At 37.3% G+C, this 22,132-nt stretch overlaps 1 protein-coding gene across 1 annotated transcript in view; it reads right to left on the bottom strand.

Annotated features, from left to right (window-relative positions):
• Positions 1 to 22,119, bottom strand: part of LOC105368052 (uncharacterized) — a 27,645-nt gene extending 5,526 nt beyond the window's left edge. The window contains exons 1-4 of the mRNA XM_011506957.1: positions 22,038 to 22,119; positions 3,363 to 3,767; positions 2,578 to 2,849; positions 1,438 to 1,789 (exon numbers count right to left, since the gene is read on the bottom strand). Of these exons, the coding sequence (XP_011505259.1) occupies positions 1,438 to 1,789; positions 2,578 to 2,849; positions 3,363 to 3,767; positions 22,038 to 22,092 (1,084 nt within the window). The 5' untranslated portion in view covers positions 22,093 to 22,119. The remainder of the gene's footprint in view (positions 1 to 1,437; positions 1,790 to 2,577; positions 2,850 to 3,362; positions 3,768 to 22,037) is intronic.
• Between the last annotated feature and the right edge of the window lie 13 nt (positions 22,120 to 22,132).

Genomic DNA, 22,132 nt, shown 5'->3' with positions numbered 1-22,132 from the left:
AGAGAGAGAGACAGAGAGAGAGAGAGAGAGAGAGAGAGATCGGAGCAACAATTATGAAAACAAGAAAAAGACTAAAGAAAGAGACCAGTGTGTTGATATGGTATAAAAAAAAGCAAAAGAGCGTAAAAGAGCAGAGCATTAAAAAGAATAAGAATATCGATTTGCCAAATGAAAGGATCCAAAATGACTCCCATCTTATTCATGCCTCGTAAAGACTGCGCTTGACTTTTTACTAGCGTCGTCGTTTCTTTATTCGGCGATCCGTGAGCCACTAGCAATGCCGTACGCGATGGATCGCCGTCTTGTTTTTTATTTTTAATGTCTTTATTTAGAGCTCAGCGCTATGCCAAACGCACTGCCAAACGCAATCTTTCGTTCAGTTACGAGTCGTTAACGTCATTCTTATCAGCCCAGCTAGCGCCGTTATATTGACTGCGCACTAATCCCCTACCCTTTTCCTTACGATACTCTTTTATCTATAATACACTTTGACCAAGCTAATGCTCGAGATGGAGAAGCATGAATAATTACAGCGTGCATCGCCCTCCATGCGAAATCAGCAAACAAGCGATGAAATTGATGAAAATTGCGAGCGCGCGCGCGTATAATACACACTCAGGCATACGCAATGCTTTCTTTATCGATGGGAGGCTAAGAGTGCAAGCCAAAGTGAGGTATAGATAAGATGGATATGCATACGTACGCACGCGCACACGCAGACAATACACATTGAATGATAGAGAGAGAGAGAGAGAGAGAGAGAGAGAGAGAAGAAGAAATAAGGATTATAAGAGAGTGTAAAGTTTTGAGGATGAGCGCGTCCAAAGTGGTTGGAGGACAAATGCCGCCCGGCAAGTGATTTACCTTTTACCTTGAATGTGGTAGAGGTACTGCGCTTACGATACAGCAATCATGTCGGTGGACAGGGCAACAACAGTCATAAACCTGAGGACGTCCGAAGCCCTTAGCCGCGCGAGATCCGAGCGACACTGCTCTCGGTTAACATTAGAAACAGATACGGTCAAGCCTACGGCTACGAGCTCAAGCAAACATCACTAGCTACAGCTCTCATGGCATGGCAAACAATGCTTAAACTCTCGCTTTTCTTATCTTAATAACTATTTTACATTATCTTTGGAAGAGGATGGTGTGAAAGTTGAATGGATAGAGAAAGAGCGAGTGAGAGTGAGAGTGAGAGTGAGAGTGAGAGCGAGAGCGAGTCGGGGTAGGGGTAGGGGTGGAGGAAGGGCGGGAGGGAGGGTGGTGTGCGTGGAAGAACAGAGGACCGAGGGTAAAAGTTGCCGCCATCAAGGGAGCAGGGACGCGTACGTCTGTGCACTTCCTCAGGGGAGGCGCGAGTCGACGCGCGATTCCCCATAACCTTGGTTGCCCGAGCGCTGAAACTATCGAGATTAATGGACCAAAGAGAAGACTAACCGTTGACGTTGGCCATTGGTGGTCCAAACATGTACTGCCCGGGATAGAGGTACGGCTGGCCCATCGGCTGGGGAATTATGTGTGCCACATGCAGTGGCTGGGGAGGCAGCGTCTCTATGTACGGCATCTCAGCGTACTCCAGTCCATTCATCTCATCGATAGATTTAAGAGTCGGATCGAGCGCCTCCTCCTCCTCTCCCGGCTCCTTCCCCACCTCCTTCTCCGCATCCTCGGGCTCGTCCGCGAGAATCTCGCTCGCCAAAACACCGTTCGCCTCCGTTGATGGCTCCATTGCACCCAGCGGTACACCCTGACCGTCGACCAAAGCCGCACAATCGCGGCCCGAGCTCACCTACGGGTGTCCCAACTATTCGTCAATACTTCCCTTGGCTTTCTTCAGCCCACCCTAGTGCCCTTACCGACGTTCCCTCTGTACTTTTAGCTTTGTCTTTGTGCTCAAAAAAGGAGTTGCGCGTGACGACGGCAATTCTTTGCGACTGCCACTGTCTGTCTGTCTGTCTGTCTTCTAGACGCTACATTATTAATACTGAGCATGCATTTACAGATAATATTTACAGAGGAACGACTGGTCAAATAAACATAACCAAGCCCGTTTTTCTTGGTGTGATATCTGCTCGACATGGAACTTTCGACCAATTACAACATGATTAATTGCAAAAGCAATTGCTTTTTGTGTACGTTGTATGTTGTCGTTGTACGTTGTAATTGTACGACTGATTTTTGTATTTTGCCGTTTTATTTATTACATAAGCCAATAGGCTATCGAGCTTAGTGGTATGTCGACAGCAAATATCCAACTTTGATTGAATTGAATAAGCTTCGTGTGTCCGTTAAAGATTATGTATGAGTGAGTACGAAATAAGTGGTGAATTGTTGAATATTTTCGATGGCAGCTTCAAATGTCACTTTAATCGCGTATAATGAATAGTTGTAAAAGACGAGGCTGACTCTCCATCAATTTTGTCGACTCGTATGATATTTTTTTTTTTAATAAATTCTAGTAATATTCCGCGAAGCTCGAGCTCGAGCTCGAGCCAGCCGAGATCCAAGTCGCACTTGACAATTAACTAAGTACACGCGCCCCACCGAATCACTAATCGAACAAAATACTTTTCTCACCTGATGATCGACGTAACAATATTGCTGGGAAGCAAGCTTGGGCACGAAAACAGGATTAACCCATTCGATTGGCCTCAGGGGTACCGGGGTACAAGGTATCGCCGTTATAATGTTCGAACCCATCTGATCGGGCATTTCCGGCGCCACCAGCATCATCGGGTAATCGTAATAGTAACCGTTGTTGTGATCGTAGTACGTCCCGTAACTAACCTCGAACTTTCCTGTTGTCATGCTGTCCAGCAGCTGTTGATCTTCCGCCCCCTCGCTGCCATCTGTAACGAGCAACGTTTGCATTTAAATTCATGTCTAAAGTGTCGGGAAGATGAGCGAGTCCTTGCCTCGGCTTCCGTCCACGATTACGCCACTCCGCTTCATGCCATTACCACGGCTTTCACATATTTATCAAAATTACCTCACGTGCGATTTATCGAGGATGCATGCGCGCCCGCAAACAGCTTTATCGCAAGCGATGTAATTTTCCTCGTGAAATGGCCAGCGAAGCAACGCTTATTTTCGAATTAATTTTACTCGTAAATGACCTCGAGAACAATAACGACGACCATATCTCATGAGCAATAATAACGAACGATTACGACAATGTAATATGGCAATAAGTATCATTATTAGTTGCGATGTGGCATTAGCTAGAGAATCGAGAAATGGGTTGATCGGGGCTCTTGGACGCGAGCGCGAGATAGAGCTAGAGCGGCGAAGGACAGAGTGGGCGAATGGATGGATGAGTGGGCGGCCGAGTCCGCGGATGTTGATCCCGGGTATACCTCTACCTGCGGTGGAGTGCGAGGCCGATTGGCTCCCGGTGGTCGATGGCGTGGCACTCATGCTGTTCATGTTCGTCCAGGACTTGTTTTGAAGGTAGCTCTTCTTGAAGAGGACGTCGAGCCGGGGCGCAGTGATCCTCGTGTACTCGTCCTCGTTGAAGGTAACCTTGTCATTCTGCTGGTCCGAAAGCTTGCCGGACTCTTGGCGAGCGGCGCGATAGCCGCCGCTCCCGTAGCCGCTGGTCCCGCTGCTTTGACCGTTGCTACCGCTACTTCCGCCGCTTCCATGCCGAGATTTCAGCCAGGCCGAACCCGACCCGTACCCGTTGCGCTCCTTTCCGTGCTCGTGCCCCGACTTGATGTAGCCGTTGCATGTCCCCGAGGGCTCCTCGTCCTCCTCCCCCGGTGGAGCTGCAAAACGAGAGAGAGACGTTCGTTAAACTTTGTGAGACCTCAGCGGCGAGTCCCGCACATTCGTCCGAACGCTTCACGACCCTGCATCCGCGCCACCGCTACCCTGCCCATCCCCCCCCCCCGCCATCCGCGCTCATTCGAGTCGAATTATGCTTAATATCCGCCAAGCAGGCAAAGTAATTTTTCTTTAATGTTCGAGACCTCTGGCCTATCGGCTTCTCTTCGCATAGCCTCCCTCCGCGTATCGGAAATTCAATCTCAGATACGACCGAGTGGAAAATTGTCGCCCCCGGCCGCTCTCTTTTTTCTATTTAAGAAGCTGTTCTATTTCGAAAAAAGGCCATCATTTTACGTAATGCCTCTAGTTAGGAAGGTCTTTATGTAACGCGTTATTCGTATTTTTAAAAATTGCTAAACATAAAAATAGAGTTTTCAAATAAAACAATGCAAAGTTTCACCTTTCAGAAGTCGAGCGGTTAACAACAAATCGGTTTCCAGCTTACTTACAAAGATTTTTATATTTTTATCGCAACTTTCATTTCGCTATGTTCGAGCACCCTTTTGAAGCTCGACCATCTCGTCGTGGCCTCACTCGTCTTATTTGTCTTAGCACTTAATATTTTTTGCGAGCAATCGATCAGTCTCGTCCAAACTGAAATAAACGCACTCAGTAGAGCAGTTATGTAAAAAAAAAAAAAAAAAAAAAAAAAAAAAAAAAAAAAGAGTGACTTTAATTTTAGATAAAAGCTCGCCACTGTCGCTACGAATCCCCTAAGCTAAGACGGTTTAGCATTATTGGGTCGTGCATTGTCGGGCTGCACCTCAATATAATTAACCAATCGTTGCATTTACCCATGACACAATTACAAAAAGACTCATGGGCTCGAACGGATTATCCGCGAAAGGCAGGTTTCCGCGACACCCCCGATATTTCTCAATCACTGGGCACTTTTTTTTATTCTTCTCAGTAGTAAGGGAAAATAGCAGATATTATCATAGCACAGCCATCGCGATAAAATAATCATAACACAGTGGTCGTGATTCGGAAAAATGAGCGAACCGAGCCGTATAAAAAAAGCCTCGATACCCCCTCCAACGTCTATAGAACCTTGATTCGTACCATCTTGGTACCTTGTAAAAAGCAAAGCGTGTTTTGACGAGCCGATGACGCGATTGACTTTAATTAGTCGGCGCCACTGCATGTCGAGTATATGTCAAAATAACAAATAAGTCGGCTTAAAAGAGTCCTTCGATGCCTCGCGACTGCCCGTTAAAAATATAATTAAGAATGAAAAAGAAAACGGGAAAGAAGAAAAGAGAAGACAAAACTAATTAGGTAACGACAGGTGTTTAAAAACCTCGCGCATTTACTACTATTGTTGTCGACAAAAACTTTTGTCCCTTCTTTTCTGAGTATTCTTTACTACTGATAGAAGCATTAATTTACCACGTATAAAACGTAATTGTTACGCACTCTCTATCTCTCTCTCTCTCTCTCTCTCTCTCTCTCTCTGTCTGATTGTCCGTCTGTCTGTCTGTCTGTCTGTATCTGTCTCTCTCTCTCTCTCTCTCTCTCTCTCTCTCTCTGTCTGATTGCCCTGTGTCTCTCTGTCTGTCTGTGTCTCTCTCTCTCTCTCTCTCTCTCTCTCTCTCTCTCTCTCTCTCTCTCTCTCTATTCACGAATCTCCGGCTTGGTTATTTACAGTTTTGCCTAGAGCCAAACGCACGCTCGGGTCGTTGTTCATTCCTTATCGTTTTTGCTTTCCACTTGCTTCACTCCCTTTCTCTCTCTCTCTCTCTCTCTCTCTCTCTCTTTCTCTTCCTATCTGTCTGTCTATCTATCTAACTGTTTTTCTTGCGTTTTCTCTTTTTCGGTTAACCACAACGGGACAGTTGTAACGTCGGGGGGAGCGAAATCCACGAAATTTTCGCGTGTCGAAGCTTCTACCAGGAGCGCACAACTTGGACTAGAATACTGCCAGAAATAGATCTTGGAGATGAGCAACGTCGTTGCCGTCGTCGTCGTCGTCGTCGTCGTCGTCGTCGTCGTCGTCGTCGTCGTCGTCGTCGTCGTCGTCGTCGTCGTCGTCGTCGTCGTCGTCGTCGTCGTCGTCGTCGTCGTCGTCGTCGTCGTCGTCGTCGTCGTCGTCGTCGTCGTCGTCGTCGTCGTCGTCGTCGTCGTCGTCGTCGTCGTCGTCGTCGTCGTCGTCGTCGTCGTCGTCGTCGTCGTCGTCGTCGTCGTCGTCGTCGTCGTCGTCGTCGTCGTCGTCGTCGTCGTCGTCGTCGTCGTCGTCGTCGTCGTCGTCGTCGTCGTCGTCGTCGTCGTCGTCGTCGTCGTCGTCGTCGTCGTCGTCGTCGTCGTCGTCGTCGTCGTCGTCGTCGTCGTCGTCGTCGTCGTCGTCGTCGTCGTCGTCGTCGTCGTCGTCGTCGTCGTCGTCGTCGTCGTCGTCGTCGTCGTCGTCGTCGTCGTCGTCGTCGTCGTCGTCGTCGTCGTCGTCGTCGTCGTCGTCGTCGTCGTCGTCGTCGTCGTCGTCGTCGTCGTCGTCGTCGTCGTCGTCGTCGTCGTCGACGTTGTCATCCCGTCGGTGTATTAGATAGGATCGTGAATGGAGAATGGATGGACGCGATCAGTACCTTAAATTAAACTGCGACAGGGTTACTATCAAAGACAACAAGAGAGAAAGACAGACTGAGAAGATTGAAAGACTGTGTTGGTGTGCACGAAATGAAATTGCTCTCATCCATTAAATGCCCTCGTTGAATTGTCAAAAAAGCAGACGCTTCTTTTACACCACAATTTACTTTACAGCGAATAAAAACTATTTGAGAATATATGCATTTGGATTTATAGCAATAAGATATTACGTAATCGAGCCTTTAATTATACATATAATTGAATTTAATGATACCATATCATTTGCCTTCTATTACAATTCCACTAGAAAAATATGTTCAATTAATAAAGCTGATTTTACTTCAAAATATTGAAATTTAGTTATTGTATTTCACGAATAGTCGGAAAATGTATAAATTGCAAGTTTAAATGTAAAATAACCTACTGATTTACGGTGTTTAGCCAATCATTATATCAATTTTTTTTTTTATCGGATTGACCAATATACATTTATTTGCATCGAGAATCTTTCATTCTCGTTAGAATGAAATACCTCGTTTGAAATATAATTTATATTTCAAATGTTTATTTAATTAAATGTAAATAATAAAATCATATATGCAAATACATCTTAGTTCTATGTACCACTGAAAATACATCTGAACTATAAATGTATTAAGTATTCGATAGATGGAACAATTTAAAATCTCTATTCCGCTCGATTAGAAAAATTTATTCTTTGTTTAATGTACTAAACATATAAAAAATAAGTTTTAACTTTATTCAAATTCTAAATTAAATTATGAAAAATGTATGGTTTTTAAAAATTGTTTGTAAATAATTTATACAAGTGCAAATTATGATAATAATAATTACAAATAATAACAATTACATATCTAAAAATTTCCTAAATACTTTAACACTAACCATAAATCATTTTTAAATGGAAAAATTTTAATATTTTTTTTTTTTGTTATGTGGCATGAAAACGTATTTTTAGACATTGAAGGTAGAGGCTTTCAGTCAGTATTTATTACGTTATCGGCATCAATCAACTAACTCTAAATAAATATTTTCTAGAAGATATTTCTGCTTAAATAATTCTTTGACCTCATAAGCATTCCTATATTAAAAACAATTGCAATATATGTAAAAATTATTGATTAAGTCCACATATAATATAAAAAAACGACAATATTATTAAAAAAGTAATGAATTTATACTTCTATATGGTTTTTGTTATTTTATTAAAAAAGTATAAAATAAAATATAAAATATTCCGTGCAAGTAATGCAAGTAATATAGGATGAAATTAATTTAAAAATTGTTATAGAAATCAATAACAAATGAAACAGTTATAAAATGAAAAATAAATGAGCAGAATAAATTTATAAAATAATTATTAAAATGAAAAATATGATTATTTCTCTAAATGGCCTTGAATTTCTCTATATAACCTTGAAATAATAAAACAAAATCGTATGCTAAGTAGTAATTAACTACTAACAAAATTTCCAAATAACAAAATTACAATTTTACAAATATAATGTAAATCAGTTGGGATATTGAAACAAAGGATGCTTTGCATTTTAAATTGAATTCCTGCTTGTAAAAAGTAGACTTATTTTTCTATCACGATTCATCCCGGATATTAATAATAAAAAAGCATATTTATATATCAAATTAAATATTTAAAAAAATAAAAAAAAAAAAAAAAAAAAAAAAAAAAAAAAAAGAATTATTAACTTACGTTTATATTAAAATATTCTAATGATTTTTACGCCAAATTATGAATATATGATTGATGAATGAATAATGCAATTACTACTGCGCAATAATTCAAAATAAGAATTAACAAGATTTATCATTACAATTTATTAGAAATTTATATTAAAATTTATTTAAATATATGCTATTTTTAAAGGACAATAGGCGATATAAAAAGTCCAAATTAATATTAAATCACTATACTCAAGCATTTTTTATTCAAATTATATTTTAGATAATTAAATAGTATATGAAAGATCTCATTTGTTTGTTAACATTAAAGCCATTATATATCTATAAAGTCATTGTTTTTCACGAAGATTTTGTAAATTAAAAAGATTTTCATCCACGCGCGTATGTAAATGGCGAATAAAATAATATGTATAATAAATTTAGTAAATGAATGTATTAAAACTAAATTCGATCGATCTCATATTGTCAAGAATTAAATCGATCAGATATTTCAAGTGAGATAATTTTGTTAATCTAAAAATAGCTTCATAGTTTTTATACATTTTTAGCCTGTCACTTTTAACATTGCGGTATTATTCATTAATAATCTCTTACTAATTCGCTTGGGATATTCGACAATGGAAAATAAATTCTTAATAATCATCAATGGTAGATTGCATTGGCAACAGTGTGAAGAAAGTAGTTGGTCATAGCTTTGCCAGTTTGTAAAAGAAGAATAAAAATATAGCGATAGAAAATTGTTATTGTTATTTCGTTTGAAGAAGAAAAATTACGATTATATATATATATATATATATATATATATATATATATTTATTACTGGGAATGTCATTAATAAAAAAAAAAATGAAAGTACCTGTGATACTAAAATGAAAAATTAATATATCATCAAAATAGCAAAAAATAATGTTGACATATCTAACGGTTTGCAATGTTAAAAATACGCGGATTGTTTCCAAAAGTTAATCAATTGTTTATCTTTGGACAAGCTATATTGACAAGTGAAGAAGTTATAAAAGCATTAATCATACTCAACCAAATAATAAAGCCTGTACATGTTCATACACTTAAATAAACAAAGTGCGTTTGATAACATTTCAGAATACTCAGTATACAAAAATTTGTGTACATATACGTAAATAGACCCAATGAATGTACAAATACGTATTAAATAATTTACTATACGAGTACTATAATTTACTATAAATTGAAAAACTTTACGATTAACCTGAAATTTATTATTTAAAAATTGTTATGATAAATGTGATAGATATAAAAAGTAAATCATTATAATCTTTATAGCACTTTCGAGATTCATAGAAAATATAGAAGTGAAAAGTTATATATAACAAAGAAAAAAGAAAAAAAAGAAAAGAAAAAAAAAGTAATGTGTTTGTGCTTAACAATGCAATATAGTTTTCATTGAGCATTTCAATGAGTATTTCCAACTTTAAACTTGCAATATTCTATATTTTTCAAATATAGAATAAAGATTTTTTAACACATTTTTTAATATGCAAATTTTTAAAACTTAATAATTAGGTAGTAAAAGAACTATTATCTTATTGAATTGTAGAGTTAATTTTTTTTTTCAGATAAAAGACACGTGAAAGTGATATAGATATAACTGTCATTCGTGTACAAATGTATCAATGTAAAACATTGCAAAATAAAAACATTATATCTATAAGAATTTAGAAGGATATTACGATCACTGTGAAAGACAAAATTTTATCTTTCATAATATTTATTTACATTTCTTGCTAATAATCCATTCGACTAATACGTCGTTTTAAAACGTAAAAGAGACCTGTTTCTTTAAAGTCAGTACACAGTAATTTTGATAATTGTAAATTAAAAATTTTAAGACCCTATACAGTACAAATATTTAACAATACATATTTATAAAGTAGAAATGTAATAATTTTATAATCTTGGAAATATAAAATGTCTTAAGAATATGTAGTTTTATGATTAAAATTTTATTTTCTAACAATTTTATGTTTCTAAATAAATTTACAAAAACCTTTTTGTTATATCTGCAGCAAACTTTTGGATCTTAGCTCCTCATAAACAGAATTATAAATGAAGTACGACTCTTAGGCGTCACTTATAAAACTTTCTCTTATTATCCTATTTAATGCATTAATATAGTGGTAATGTAGTCTGAATGAACCAGTATTAGCCGATTGTGAGCAATTTTTTGGTAAGGATAGTCGGACTGTTAAATCGTACATATTCGACTTAATCGTTCATTTTTTAATTTGCCTCGCCGATGTAGAAAAGAGTTCACGATATTGACTAAATCAGGAACAAAAAATTCACTTCTCAATAATTCAATGTAGATAATGTTAGAATATTACGATCAATTAGAAATATAAAAGTCCGAGTGGTATTTTTGTCGTGTAAGCACCGAATAAAAGCATTTAATAGAGTTACTTGCCTATCGGATAAAAGTACTTCAAGTAAGAGTACGATGTATGAAATCAACACGGGATAACATCAACTTAGTGCGCAGAGGTTTGGCTGACCTCATCATAATACATACAGTCATCATAGCCAATCAATAAGTAACAAGTGCTGAGAATATCGGTATAAAAACAAAATCATCGTTAGCTTATTACAAGGTGCGATGTTCAAACATTACGCGCCGCCCCCTCCTCTTTCGCCCCCCCCCCCTTTCCACCCCACAGACCAGCGACATTGCCTGAAACCACTTTGCAATCTGGAGAGCTTCGATTTCATGTTGCGAATTCATGACACAGCGGGAGAGAGAGAGAGAGGGGGGGGGGGGCTTAAGAGCAATATGATGTATCGAGCCAATGTTTTTTCTTTTTTCTTTTTTCTTTTTTCTTAACAAGTTTAATTTTGACCAATCTTTTTTGAAAGGTGATGAATAATGTTGGGATCGATAGAATCCGAATTCCAAGTTTTGCTAGAATTATTAAGTGCTAACGATATTGTTAATGAACATTGCACAGTCGATGTCGATGTCGATATGTGCATTGTATGGCGGCTTTGTTATGACTTTCTTAATCGCTAATTGAACGGAATCTGATATTTCGATGGTTCTCTATTAATTGTATAGTCTACTAATGAAGCATTTAATTGCAACTGAACTTGTAAATACGAGGTTTGTCAAGTCGATTATAAATATTATTAATTATCGATAAATTAAAAATAAATTATCTATTAACAAATGCCTACTTATTATGCTACATTTTACTAAATGAAGAGAATAATTTAAAATCTTTTGTTGAGATGTAACTTCAGTCCATTGTTATTTACAACGCAGACAATATCAGTTATTTAGATATATGTACATTTTTTTTTTATAAACTTCTACTTTTATAATTACCGAGTGACATAAAATGTGCTTCATATTTTAATTTGAAATAATTAAAAGTCGCATAATGAATAAAACGTTGAATAATTTTTCATGAATTCACCGATAAAGAATTTGTCAACTGATCCAACTCGAGTTGCTTACGACATTTTGTGGAAATCAAAATTGTCCGAAAAAATAAATTTAAATTACCGTAATAGTTACCTAATAGTGTTTAATATAATTTAATAGTAATTGATGATAAATATTCATACATAAGCGATTACCTTTAATGGAACAATATATCATTAACAATAATTGTTAATTATAATATTACACAGAATTCGTTGATTTTAACTTAATTTTTACTTTTGCCTAAATTCTTACGATTTAATGCTTCGCTCATTAAATTATATAAACAACGACATGGATTCTCGCACAATAATATTGCACGATTGTATCGGTCAGTTTTGTTATACGAAATTAGCGTTTTAAAATTAAAAGGTTTTAATTTTATTTAAAACGCGATAATTAGTATTTTTAAATAGTTTTACAAATTTCTTTAATAAATCTTACAATGAATCTTAAAATTATGTGATTTGAATATTGCATAAATATTTTAGAAATAAAATATACCAATATTTAATCAAAGCTATTTTTTAATTTGAATTATTTAATAAGCATTTCTTACGAATACAAGATATTTAAGATAATAATATTAACACACAATTGATTTCCTATTTTTATATAAAACAGCTTGAAATCAGGCAAAAATTAAAAAATTATAATAGGCAAGATCTTGGCATGGCTTTTAATATCGCACATTGAAATGAAAATAATATTGAATTTGAAAAATTGAATTAAGCAGAGATCCAATCATTATTAATTAATGTTATAACATCGTTATATCGAGATGGGCATTAAAATTTATTATCCTGAAAGAAAGGCTTTATTATAAACATTACAAGTATGATGAGAATTTAATAATGTTCTAATATAAGCGAAAATCTATCGATCTTATAAAAAATATAAGAAATTTGACAGAATGCTTGGATATAAAAAAAAAGTTTACTTACTTATGATCGCATTTAGGGAAATATTAGTAATTATGAAATTAAGTGATTATATAATAATATTGCGACATGATTTTAATCAATATAGGGTCTAATGAAAAATCTTAAATTTATTTACTGGCCGTAAATTAAATAGATCGAGAGATTAATGGATGGGAGCCTAACGCTCGATGATTGTTAGCGAATTAAAGGAAAATAAATGATTAATTTCTAATAGGAAATTAATTCGTTCCTTCGTATTATTAAATTTTTACGACGTACATTTATTCGAGAATCGATTAAATGAATAGTTGTATTATTATTCGGGAGTAGTCAGAAAAGGTTTGTTATATAAAGTGCAACGTGAACGGGTAGTGCGAACGGTAATTAGCGTCAAATTTACAAACTAAGAGCATTTGGTAAGTTATTTTCTTGAAAGAGTCCCTGACGGATTTTCGAAGGGAGCGAAATTGCCATGAGAAAGCCAGAATAGATAGGAATTTGAATAAGAAAAAGATGTCTCGACGTATAGCGCGACAGGAAGTAAAAAAGGAGCGAGAACTTCGGCACGGCTGGTGAGAAAAGGGCCGCGGCTGCATTTGCTACGACTTTCTGCGTATAGTGCGCACAGCACGTGTGTGAGAAAAATAAGATGGCGATGAAATAAAGTGTTGACTTCATAGGCGTCATCTTTGAAGCCAGACGGAAAAGCCGAATGAAAGCGAGATCGAGCGAGTGCACGATCATTTGGAGCGTAGTACTATTATAGAACAACCTAGGCACATTGTTGAAAACATTCGACCGACGCCTCGCGCGTGGTTCATGCCCCTTCGACGTTTCCGCTGCGTCGCGCCAACGCAATTCCCTTTTCAAACCCCGAGCCCCTATAAAAACTCTATTGTCAATGTGGCGCATCCGAAGCCGCGAAACCCCATACATATCGCTACTCACTACGGACCTCAAAGCTCGTACGATCGACTTCCGATAATTACGGGGTCGATGTTCGTTAGGGTTGATTTTGGCTCGTGCCGAAATGGAGCTCGAATGCACAATCTTCATAGTCTTGGCACTTTTCGAAGGCTGGGACAGGAAGAATTCGTGGCACCGATGACTCGATACATTAATTAAAGTCGGTAATCCTTGATGAAACAAAGGCTGGATGAGTTTCTTTCGTGAGAATACGTGAGATATTAATCGACGACTCGTTGTACTGTCGCCCATTAAATTGGCAAGAACAGACTGCGAGAACAATCTAAAAACATCGCATGATAAAAGAAATATGTAATCTGTAAGTCGACAAACCAATTCCATAACTTGACAACAGTGTCTTTTAAGCTTCTGATCATCAATCGCTGGGATATTAGAATACTCGTAAATGTAGATTATTATTGCGGATTAATGTTATGCAAAGAGAAAGAAAAAAAAAAGTATTTAAATCGCTATCTTGACAGCATATTCGAGTGCGAAATAGCTGATAAGGATAATTAAGGCTAAACAGTACAGTTAAACAGTGAGATACATTATTATAATAGTGAGTCCTTTAATTGAAAATTAATATGCAATTATAACTATATTATCCTTTGGTACTATATTATTCGTCCATATACACTTTACTATGCAAAAATGAGTGACTTGCTAAAGTACTTCACAGATGCACAATTATTATTACTCAGTTTGTGAAATTTTAAAACGTGCTTTTGACATACGTAAATTGTTTATTTAAAAGGCCGATATTTCGACGCGATGAGGACCTTATCCCTTTCTTAGAATGAAAAACAAACAGCCGTAAAACGGTGGACCTCCAGCAGGAAAGCTATAACGAGATATACTAATTATTGTCTTCAGGGAAAATGCATTCACGAAAGGCTCGTGCGAAGTGGTGAAATTATGAAAATAGAATAAGATCGACAACTTGTTCTTATTTCTCGTACTATGGAGCATACGAAAGAACCGGAGGTTAAAATGTCATAATGAGATAGATACGCGTAAACGGAGACTCGGGAGAAAAACATTACTACGTCCATACCAAAGTGAGTGATTACTTCTCTTTGGAAATGCCTCTTACGTAAGTAAGAATTTCTACCCAAGCATTTCTTATTAATCAAACGTTCCATTTAAATAATGCAATTCTTCGATTGGCGTCGCAACACATTATCCTAAACGAACAATTGTTATATTATATTATCAGCCAATATTCCTCAACGAAACACGTAAATTTAACATTAGTCCCAGTGGCCCAGTCTGGCCAATAATTATATATAGAACAAACGATAAGCACGATTTTATATATAAAAATAAAACAAAACAAAACGTAACGTAATGAAAAACAATCGTCAATTTTGCGCCTTTTTCTTACGTAAGTAGGCCTTTTTCTTACGTAAGTAGAAATTAAAAAAAAAAAAAAAAAAAAAAAAAAAAAAAATTAGAATCTTCGGGAGGTATATGATCTCGTAGGCGGAAAAGAAGAATGGCAGGTAACGACAATACGGGATAACTACGCCGCTGGTTATTTCGGTTGGCTGCATTGGGCGGCAGAGCATTCATTACATTCGCAAGCAAGATAGTCAACAAGCCGAGAATTAAGCGAAAGGTTTACATTCCCAATGTCTAAAATGCCAATTGATTAAGCCTTATGTAAGCCGTCGCGTTAATTATCTTGGCTCGATCGTTCGATCGCTCGATGAAAAACATTCGGTGAGAACGAGCCGCGCACCATTAGTCCATAGCTTTTTGCGCGATCGGCACTCGCCTCTACGTGACGGAGAATCTCGTGACGCTCGACGTGTTAACAACGAGTTTGGGGTTTGGCATCGGACACATGTGACCGACCTCGTGGCTGCTCGCGCCGGCTATTCATAACTCGTCTCCACGCAGTCGAACATTAGCGTCGCGGCGGGCATTTACGAGGCCCTGCATAATCCGTCAAGAAGCAACCGAGATGAGCGGCCCTTAATTCGCCATTATCGGCTAGTGATAATCCCACAATGCAGCCAGACAGGCATTTTATTCTCCTTGATTTCATGGGTTTCCCAATTCATTGGGATTTTCAATTTTCGTCGCGTTTTATTTACATTTTATTGACATACTCGTATCTAGCCATTGGGCCTTTTGAGAAACACCTGACTCGCGCATTTACTGTACAAATATTTGGTATAAATATCGAGAGGAAGATAACGATAATGCCTCGATCCATATTTTAAAAATGTGAAAATTTATTAATGCTCGATTAATTGCAATGTCATGTAATGTCCATTCAATAGGGAAAATAGATCGAGATCAATTTCATCCCTCGCAACTGCTAATTCGCTAACTATGAATACTAAGAAACTTTACATACGATATATAATAAAATAGAATTGTAACGCAGCTCATCATTTTGTCTAATTAATTTAACGAGACATGCTCGTGCAATGAACAAATAATCATGTCACTATATTAATTATTTGAATATACAACTTTTTCAGTAAAATAATTATAATATTAGAATTATCGTCTATTTGTGAGTTATATTACAATATTATTAAATAGTCAATACCGTAGGTAGATGGGGAGAGTAGAAAGAGAAGAGAAATATAATCAACGACGGAACTTTTTTCTTTTTTTTCTTCTTCTTCTTTTCTCTCTCCCTCTCTCTCTCTCTCTCTCTCTCTCTCTCTCTCTTCTTTCTTTCTTCTTTTACAAGATTTACTTATTAATTAAAAGATTGCGTTAAATATATTTCACGGCTACGGCTTTGATGCATTACGCACCAACAACTTTTCTCCGAATGGTTGAATGAACTATACAGAAAATAATAGTCTCTCTCTCTCTCTCTCTCTCACTTTATTTCGCAAATTTTTGCGCGGATATAAAAAAAAATCTCATTTACGCATGCTTAAATAAAACTACACGAACCTGCTGCACGCGATAATCGGTTTATTCTCTCCGACACGTACTATTTTAATTACATAATAATGCGAATCCGTAAGGTCACCGATTTGATAACACGAGATTATAAGTCAGTAAAAATTACATCGCTACATTCAATTTAATTATCTCTTCCTGTATAAAGAATCTAGAGTTATTCGTGTTAGTCGTCGTGATCGCAATGTTTCGAGAAACTTATACATGAACGTCGCCGTTTTTCTTCTACGTTGACCACTCTCGACATTCGCACGAGACTTATCTCGCTCCGCAATACTTGTAACAATGTTTGCTAATGATTTCGTACTAATTTATTGCTTTATCGCGAAGCTCTAAATTATCGAGATTAATACTTAACGGAATTATAAAGGCACATTGCCAAACGAAGCAGATGAAAATAAAAATGGGCCTTTGGGCGCTCCGCTAATCGAACGTTTTATTTAAACTGGCACTTTTTTTTCGCGAAATTTTTGCTTTTATCGAAGAATTGTCGCTCTCTTGATTGTGATGCGCTGTTGTAACTAACTATTATGTAACCACCACGGCGCAACGAACAGGTATATGGAAGTCAGCACCCATTCATTTTTATCATCAACTATCTTTGTGTCGACTTTTCAAGTTTATAACTGCTGCATGCTACTTCTATCGTTATTGTCGCATCCAATGTATTATTTATCGAAACACGACGGCTTTGCTCCGACACTCGGTTATTTAATTTTTTTTTTCCCCTACGCTTGCGAAGGCTTGCCCCTTTTCTACGGTCCTTCCATACTTCTGCATATTTCATAAACAAACCATGTCCTGCTAAACAGACCCGACGCGGTAATAGCACATAAAAATCAAGCCACTAATAATGTACGCGAAAAGGACATTACCCCCCAACCCTCGACATTTCATTTCCTATGCTAGACGCAAGGCCGATCAAGTGTAGAGACACGATTATCGATTAGCTTTCCGTTACCACTAGCTCTCGCTTTTCTCGCTATTCTCTCTTTCATCGCTTCATCGTAAATGCCCTCGGAGCTGATATGAAAAAAATTTCGAAGTAGCTGCATTAAAGGCCTGGTAATTTCGAGCACAATCGGCATCGAGACCATTCCTTATTAAATTCGACACATTTTCATTTCATTTCAATCTCAAGACACAATTAAATTAATGTAAAACTATAATGAGCCCTAGGATGTGTGACATTTCTATGTAAAAGCTGTTGGAAATAATCACAAGCGAATATCGTTAGTGAAGCGTTGCTAAGCTGTGAGCATAAAAGAAGCTTTCGGTTGCAAAAAAAATTATTATGCTGAAAAATTAGTTGAAATATAAAAGATTCATTTTTTTTTAACTGATTAAATCGTAAAAAAAAAAATTAAAAAAAAATATTGTCCGAAAATTTTAGAGCAACTACTTGGTAAAGAGATGAAATAAGAAATATATTTTACAATAAAAAAAAGTACTTCACATTAGTTATATACGTTATTTTGACAATACTTCATCTCTCTCTATCAAGTTTTTTCTATGAATATACCAAATAATACAAGATGTTTTTTACGTCAAATATATATTGCCAATATTTGTTTACGATTCTTCGACAATGTTAAACAATTATTTTTATTTGTTACGTTCGACTCATTATTGCACGCAATAAAGCCATAATATGTAAAAACTTGTATTTCAACAAACTAACTTAGATATCTTAAATATAAAAATTAATTATGTCGAGATTAACTTCCATATAAATTATAATTTTTTGTCTACTTATCTATAGTTCTAAATTTTTGCTTATATATATATATATATATATATATATATATATATATATATTTAGTATAAAAGCAAGTAGTTATTCTGAAATTCTTATAAACGTAATTTTACGTCCAATTTATTAGTGAGCGCTAATACGTAAACGATCATTTCTTTCTCAAGAATTCAAAATCTCAATGATTTTATAAGCGAATTAATAATAAACAATAAAGATATTAATATTGCAGTATAATATCAATGCAGAAAACAAGGTGTAAGAGTGTCGAACATTTGCATGACTATTTGCAGAAAAAGTATAGGATATGCACAGACATTTTACACTAATAATAACATCGGCTTTCTAGTATCCAAAGTCCCAGATAGTGACTCTTAATACCGGATTTTGTTACATAATGTGTCATGTGACGTATTAATTTTTTAAAATCTTACGTAAATACTATTGAATGAAATTATTGTTTAATTATTAATTAAGGAATAATTAGTTTAAATCGGCAACTTTAAAATCTAAAATACATATAGTTCAAAGTAATATTAATATCGACTTGAATATTCTTATGAACGTTTTTTGCGTGATTTATCTGTTCGGTCCACATATCTACATAAGCATTTTCCAGATCATCCCTTTACATTATTTTGCACGAAAATTCAATTAATCATTACTAAAATTCAATAGAATGAAATTAATTATAAACATTAATAGCTTTAGAAATTTATTTCGTATAAAAACTTTCTATGTATTATTATGTATTATAATTATATATATACATACATATATATATATATATATATTATAATTTTGCACACGGCAATGTATAATTTAAATATGAAAAAATTTAGTATTAATGAAAATTAAAAACTGTAATTTTTTTTATTTGTTATTATATAAATCATGTAAGCAATAAGCTTGTACATACATATTTATCGGGGTATAATTTTTGTTTTGTTTTGTTTTTTTGTTTTCTTTGTAAATTAAGATTTATTGCATCGGCAATAAAGACTAATATTCATGTAAATGAAAGATGTACAATTTTACAATGTAGTTATGCTTATCTTGTAAAACATTATATTTTTAAACATGTAAGGATGTAATATGTAGACCAAAAGACCTTGACACTAAATTCTTCTTTGATCAAGGATACATGTAAAACGCATCATGGATCATAAATATACATTCGAATGTATCATACATTTATGTACGTACGTATGCGCGTACGTAGTTATACACGTATGGATAATTGATAGAAAGACTTGGCCAATACGATTATTTTCATTATAAAAAAGTTTTACAATAGAAAAGAAATTGTTCGCCCCTCGCGATCTTCGTATTTAAAATAAAGTTTCAAAATCTATTCTATTTGATTTAGTCCCTCTAGAGAAATGAAAATGAATCCACAATGCTACGTTTTAATGATTGAAAGTATTTAATTTTGAATGATTGAATATAGATAGATGGCTTTGCTGTAATTTATAGTTGTTGATTATTTGCAACTATCACTTTCAGTCAATGGCTTTAAAACGTAAAGTCGAAGATTTAATCGCTCAAACAAAGCTAGCTGTACGCGCCAATATATTTACAAAGAGACAACTTTTAAGCAACATAAATATAAATATTTTGCGAGATGCTTAACCGAGTGTTTGAGAATAAATATTCAGGCAATTCGCCTGAAAAATCGAGTTCGATAATAAATCCTATGGTCACGTATGGTGATAACGCGTGGTCGATGGGAGTGCGAAAAACAGCAAAATACTTTATTCGCAAAAGCCAAATGAAATTGTTTCCCAAGCACGCGGACGCTTTGCCTCTTTCGTTCACCGACGCGTACATCCCCAAAGAAAATGCCCTCGCGATGCCAAGAGACCCATGTGTGTAGGCAAGCCTCGGTTGATAAAAACTCGCCGCTAAGGCACCACTAGGTAGCGCTCGTTCAACGGAGTTTCGATGTACTATTGCTTCGTGGAATTGCAATGGACAGATATTCGAGATTCTCGACGTTCGATAGGTTAACTTTCGAAAATGCGTGCAAGTTGCCCATAATCTATAATGACGAATTAGTGATAATTCGCGTAGGCCGGTGACGTGCTTGTTTCACGTCGCACCGCCGCTCGTATCCATGAACAAATGCCCATCAACTTCCAACGGGCAAATTGCACATGCGTAACCGATGTTTTATTAAATAATAAAGAAGCAAATAAAAACAATTGGATGATGTATTTAATGCGTTGACCGTTGACATTGAAACAAAGATGAGCCGGGACGATTGTGACGCCATGGACGCAGGGGGACTGGGGGAGACCGAAGCTATCGACTAAGCAAACAGATGGCCTGTCGACCATGAAATATTCAGGGTCCGAAGGAAGCACTCGCACGTAGTCTAATAGCCACCAGGTGAAACTAGTCGACGTCTCACGTTAAGAGTCGACGTCTCACGTTATATATATATATATATAATATATATATATATATATATATATATATATATATATATATATATATATATATATATATTATATATATATATATATAACGTGAGACGTCGACTCTTAACGTGAGACGTCGACTAGTTTCACCTGGTGGCTATTAGACTACGTGCGAGTGCGCGAACGCCTCGCCTACGAAATGCAACGAATGCAAATGGGGTTAGATGCAACAAAGGGCACAGACAGGAATAAAAAGTAGGTAAATGGATGGAAATGTAAAAGGGACGACCAGGCCGGTCATGACTTTCTTATATGACAGTACTTGCCTAGCTGAATTATTTCCACATAGCGGAGCAATTACGACATGAAGCGGTGCGCAACGATTGCACGGGAGCTTAAGACTAAATGTACGCACGAGGATTCGGTCAATGGGTGAATAAAAAATGTCCCTGGGAGACTACGCGATGGTCGGCTGCACTTTACATGAGGCAGCTCCCAATCACTTTCGAATCATGCAAATGGAGAAAACTCGGCGGGTCGTGCGTAGATGCGGGCAGCGCGGAAAAGCCGAAGCCGAGGCTATTTTCCATCTGGAAAATATCGCGAATCGCGTCGGGCAAACCAACGCTCTACCTATGTATGTCCATGAATTTAGCTACGACGGCTCGTAACGAGTGCAACGCGACCTGCCAAAGTTCACTTTCAAAGATGCGCCTGCTACGCAAAGAAGGAGAGCACGCATAAATGATGACATTGAAAGAAAAATTTGACGGCGCAAATTACGTAACGGAGCTGGTGGCCGAGCGCTCGATTCGAGGCTCCTTCTGCCCCAGGGTGAATCGTCAAAATGGGCGGCGGCGGCGGCGGCGGTGGCGGTGGCGGTGGCGGTGGCGGTGGCGGTGGCGGTGGTGGTGGCGATGGTGGTGGCGGTGGAGGTAGCGGTGGCGGCGACCACGGCCAGGTTTTACGAGCCTACGGAGTTGTGACGCAATCAGGATTTAAATTCGCGGGGGCTGCTAAGCGGGTGCCCGGCACGGATGTCGGGGGTGTCAGCCCGTCCGTGCCGGCGAGGATGCAACAACTCCGGCGTTACGTAAATAAATACGAGCTAGCGATATAAAGTGTTACGAGTCAATAACCTCGGGGTGGGACAGGGGATGGAGAGCCGGCCGGGGGAAGCGCGAGGAACGGGCCGTTGACTTCCGGCGAGAGCAAGATGGAGCGGAGCGCCCACGGACCATTACGAAACCACGGGCCCTTCCAATTTTATCGAGAGACGCACGGGTTGCCGGTACTGTGGCCCACGTGACGGGACCCAACGAGCGATGTGCATCGATCCCTTCCGCCCTTGTCCCGATCGCCGACTAATTCCCCCGCGACCGCCCCTTAGGCTCGCTCGAGCAACCGACCGCCGTCCATCTCGCACCCAGACGTTACATCACAACCTCGGAACTCACTGCCAATGTTGAGGGTCCTCCATCGCGTCTTCCGCTTGACGCCCCTCTTGCCCATCGCTCCTCCTCCTCCTCCTCCTCCTCCTCCTCCTCCTCCT

The sequence above is a fragment of the Ceratosolen solmsi genome, unplaced genomic scaffold (assembly GCF_000503995.2).
Source record: "Ceratosolen solmsi marchali unplaced genomic scaffold, CerSol_1.0 scaffold10, whole genome shotgun sequence".
NCBI lineage: Eukaryota > Metazoa > Arthropoda > Insecta > Hymenoptera > Agaonidae > Ceratosolen > Ceratosolen solmsi.
This window is presented reverse-complemented; position numbering and strand designations above follow the sequence as displayed.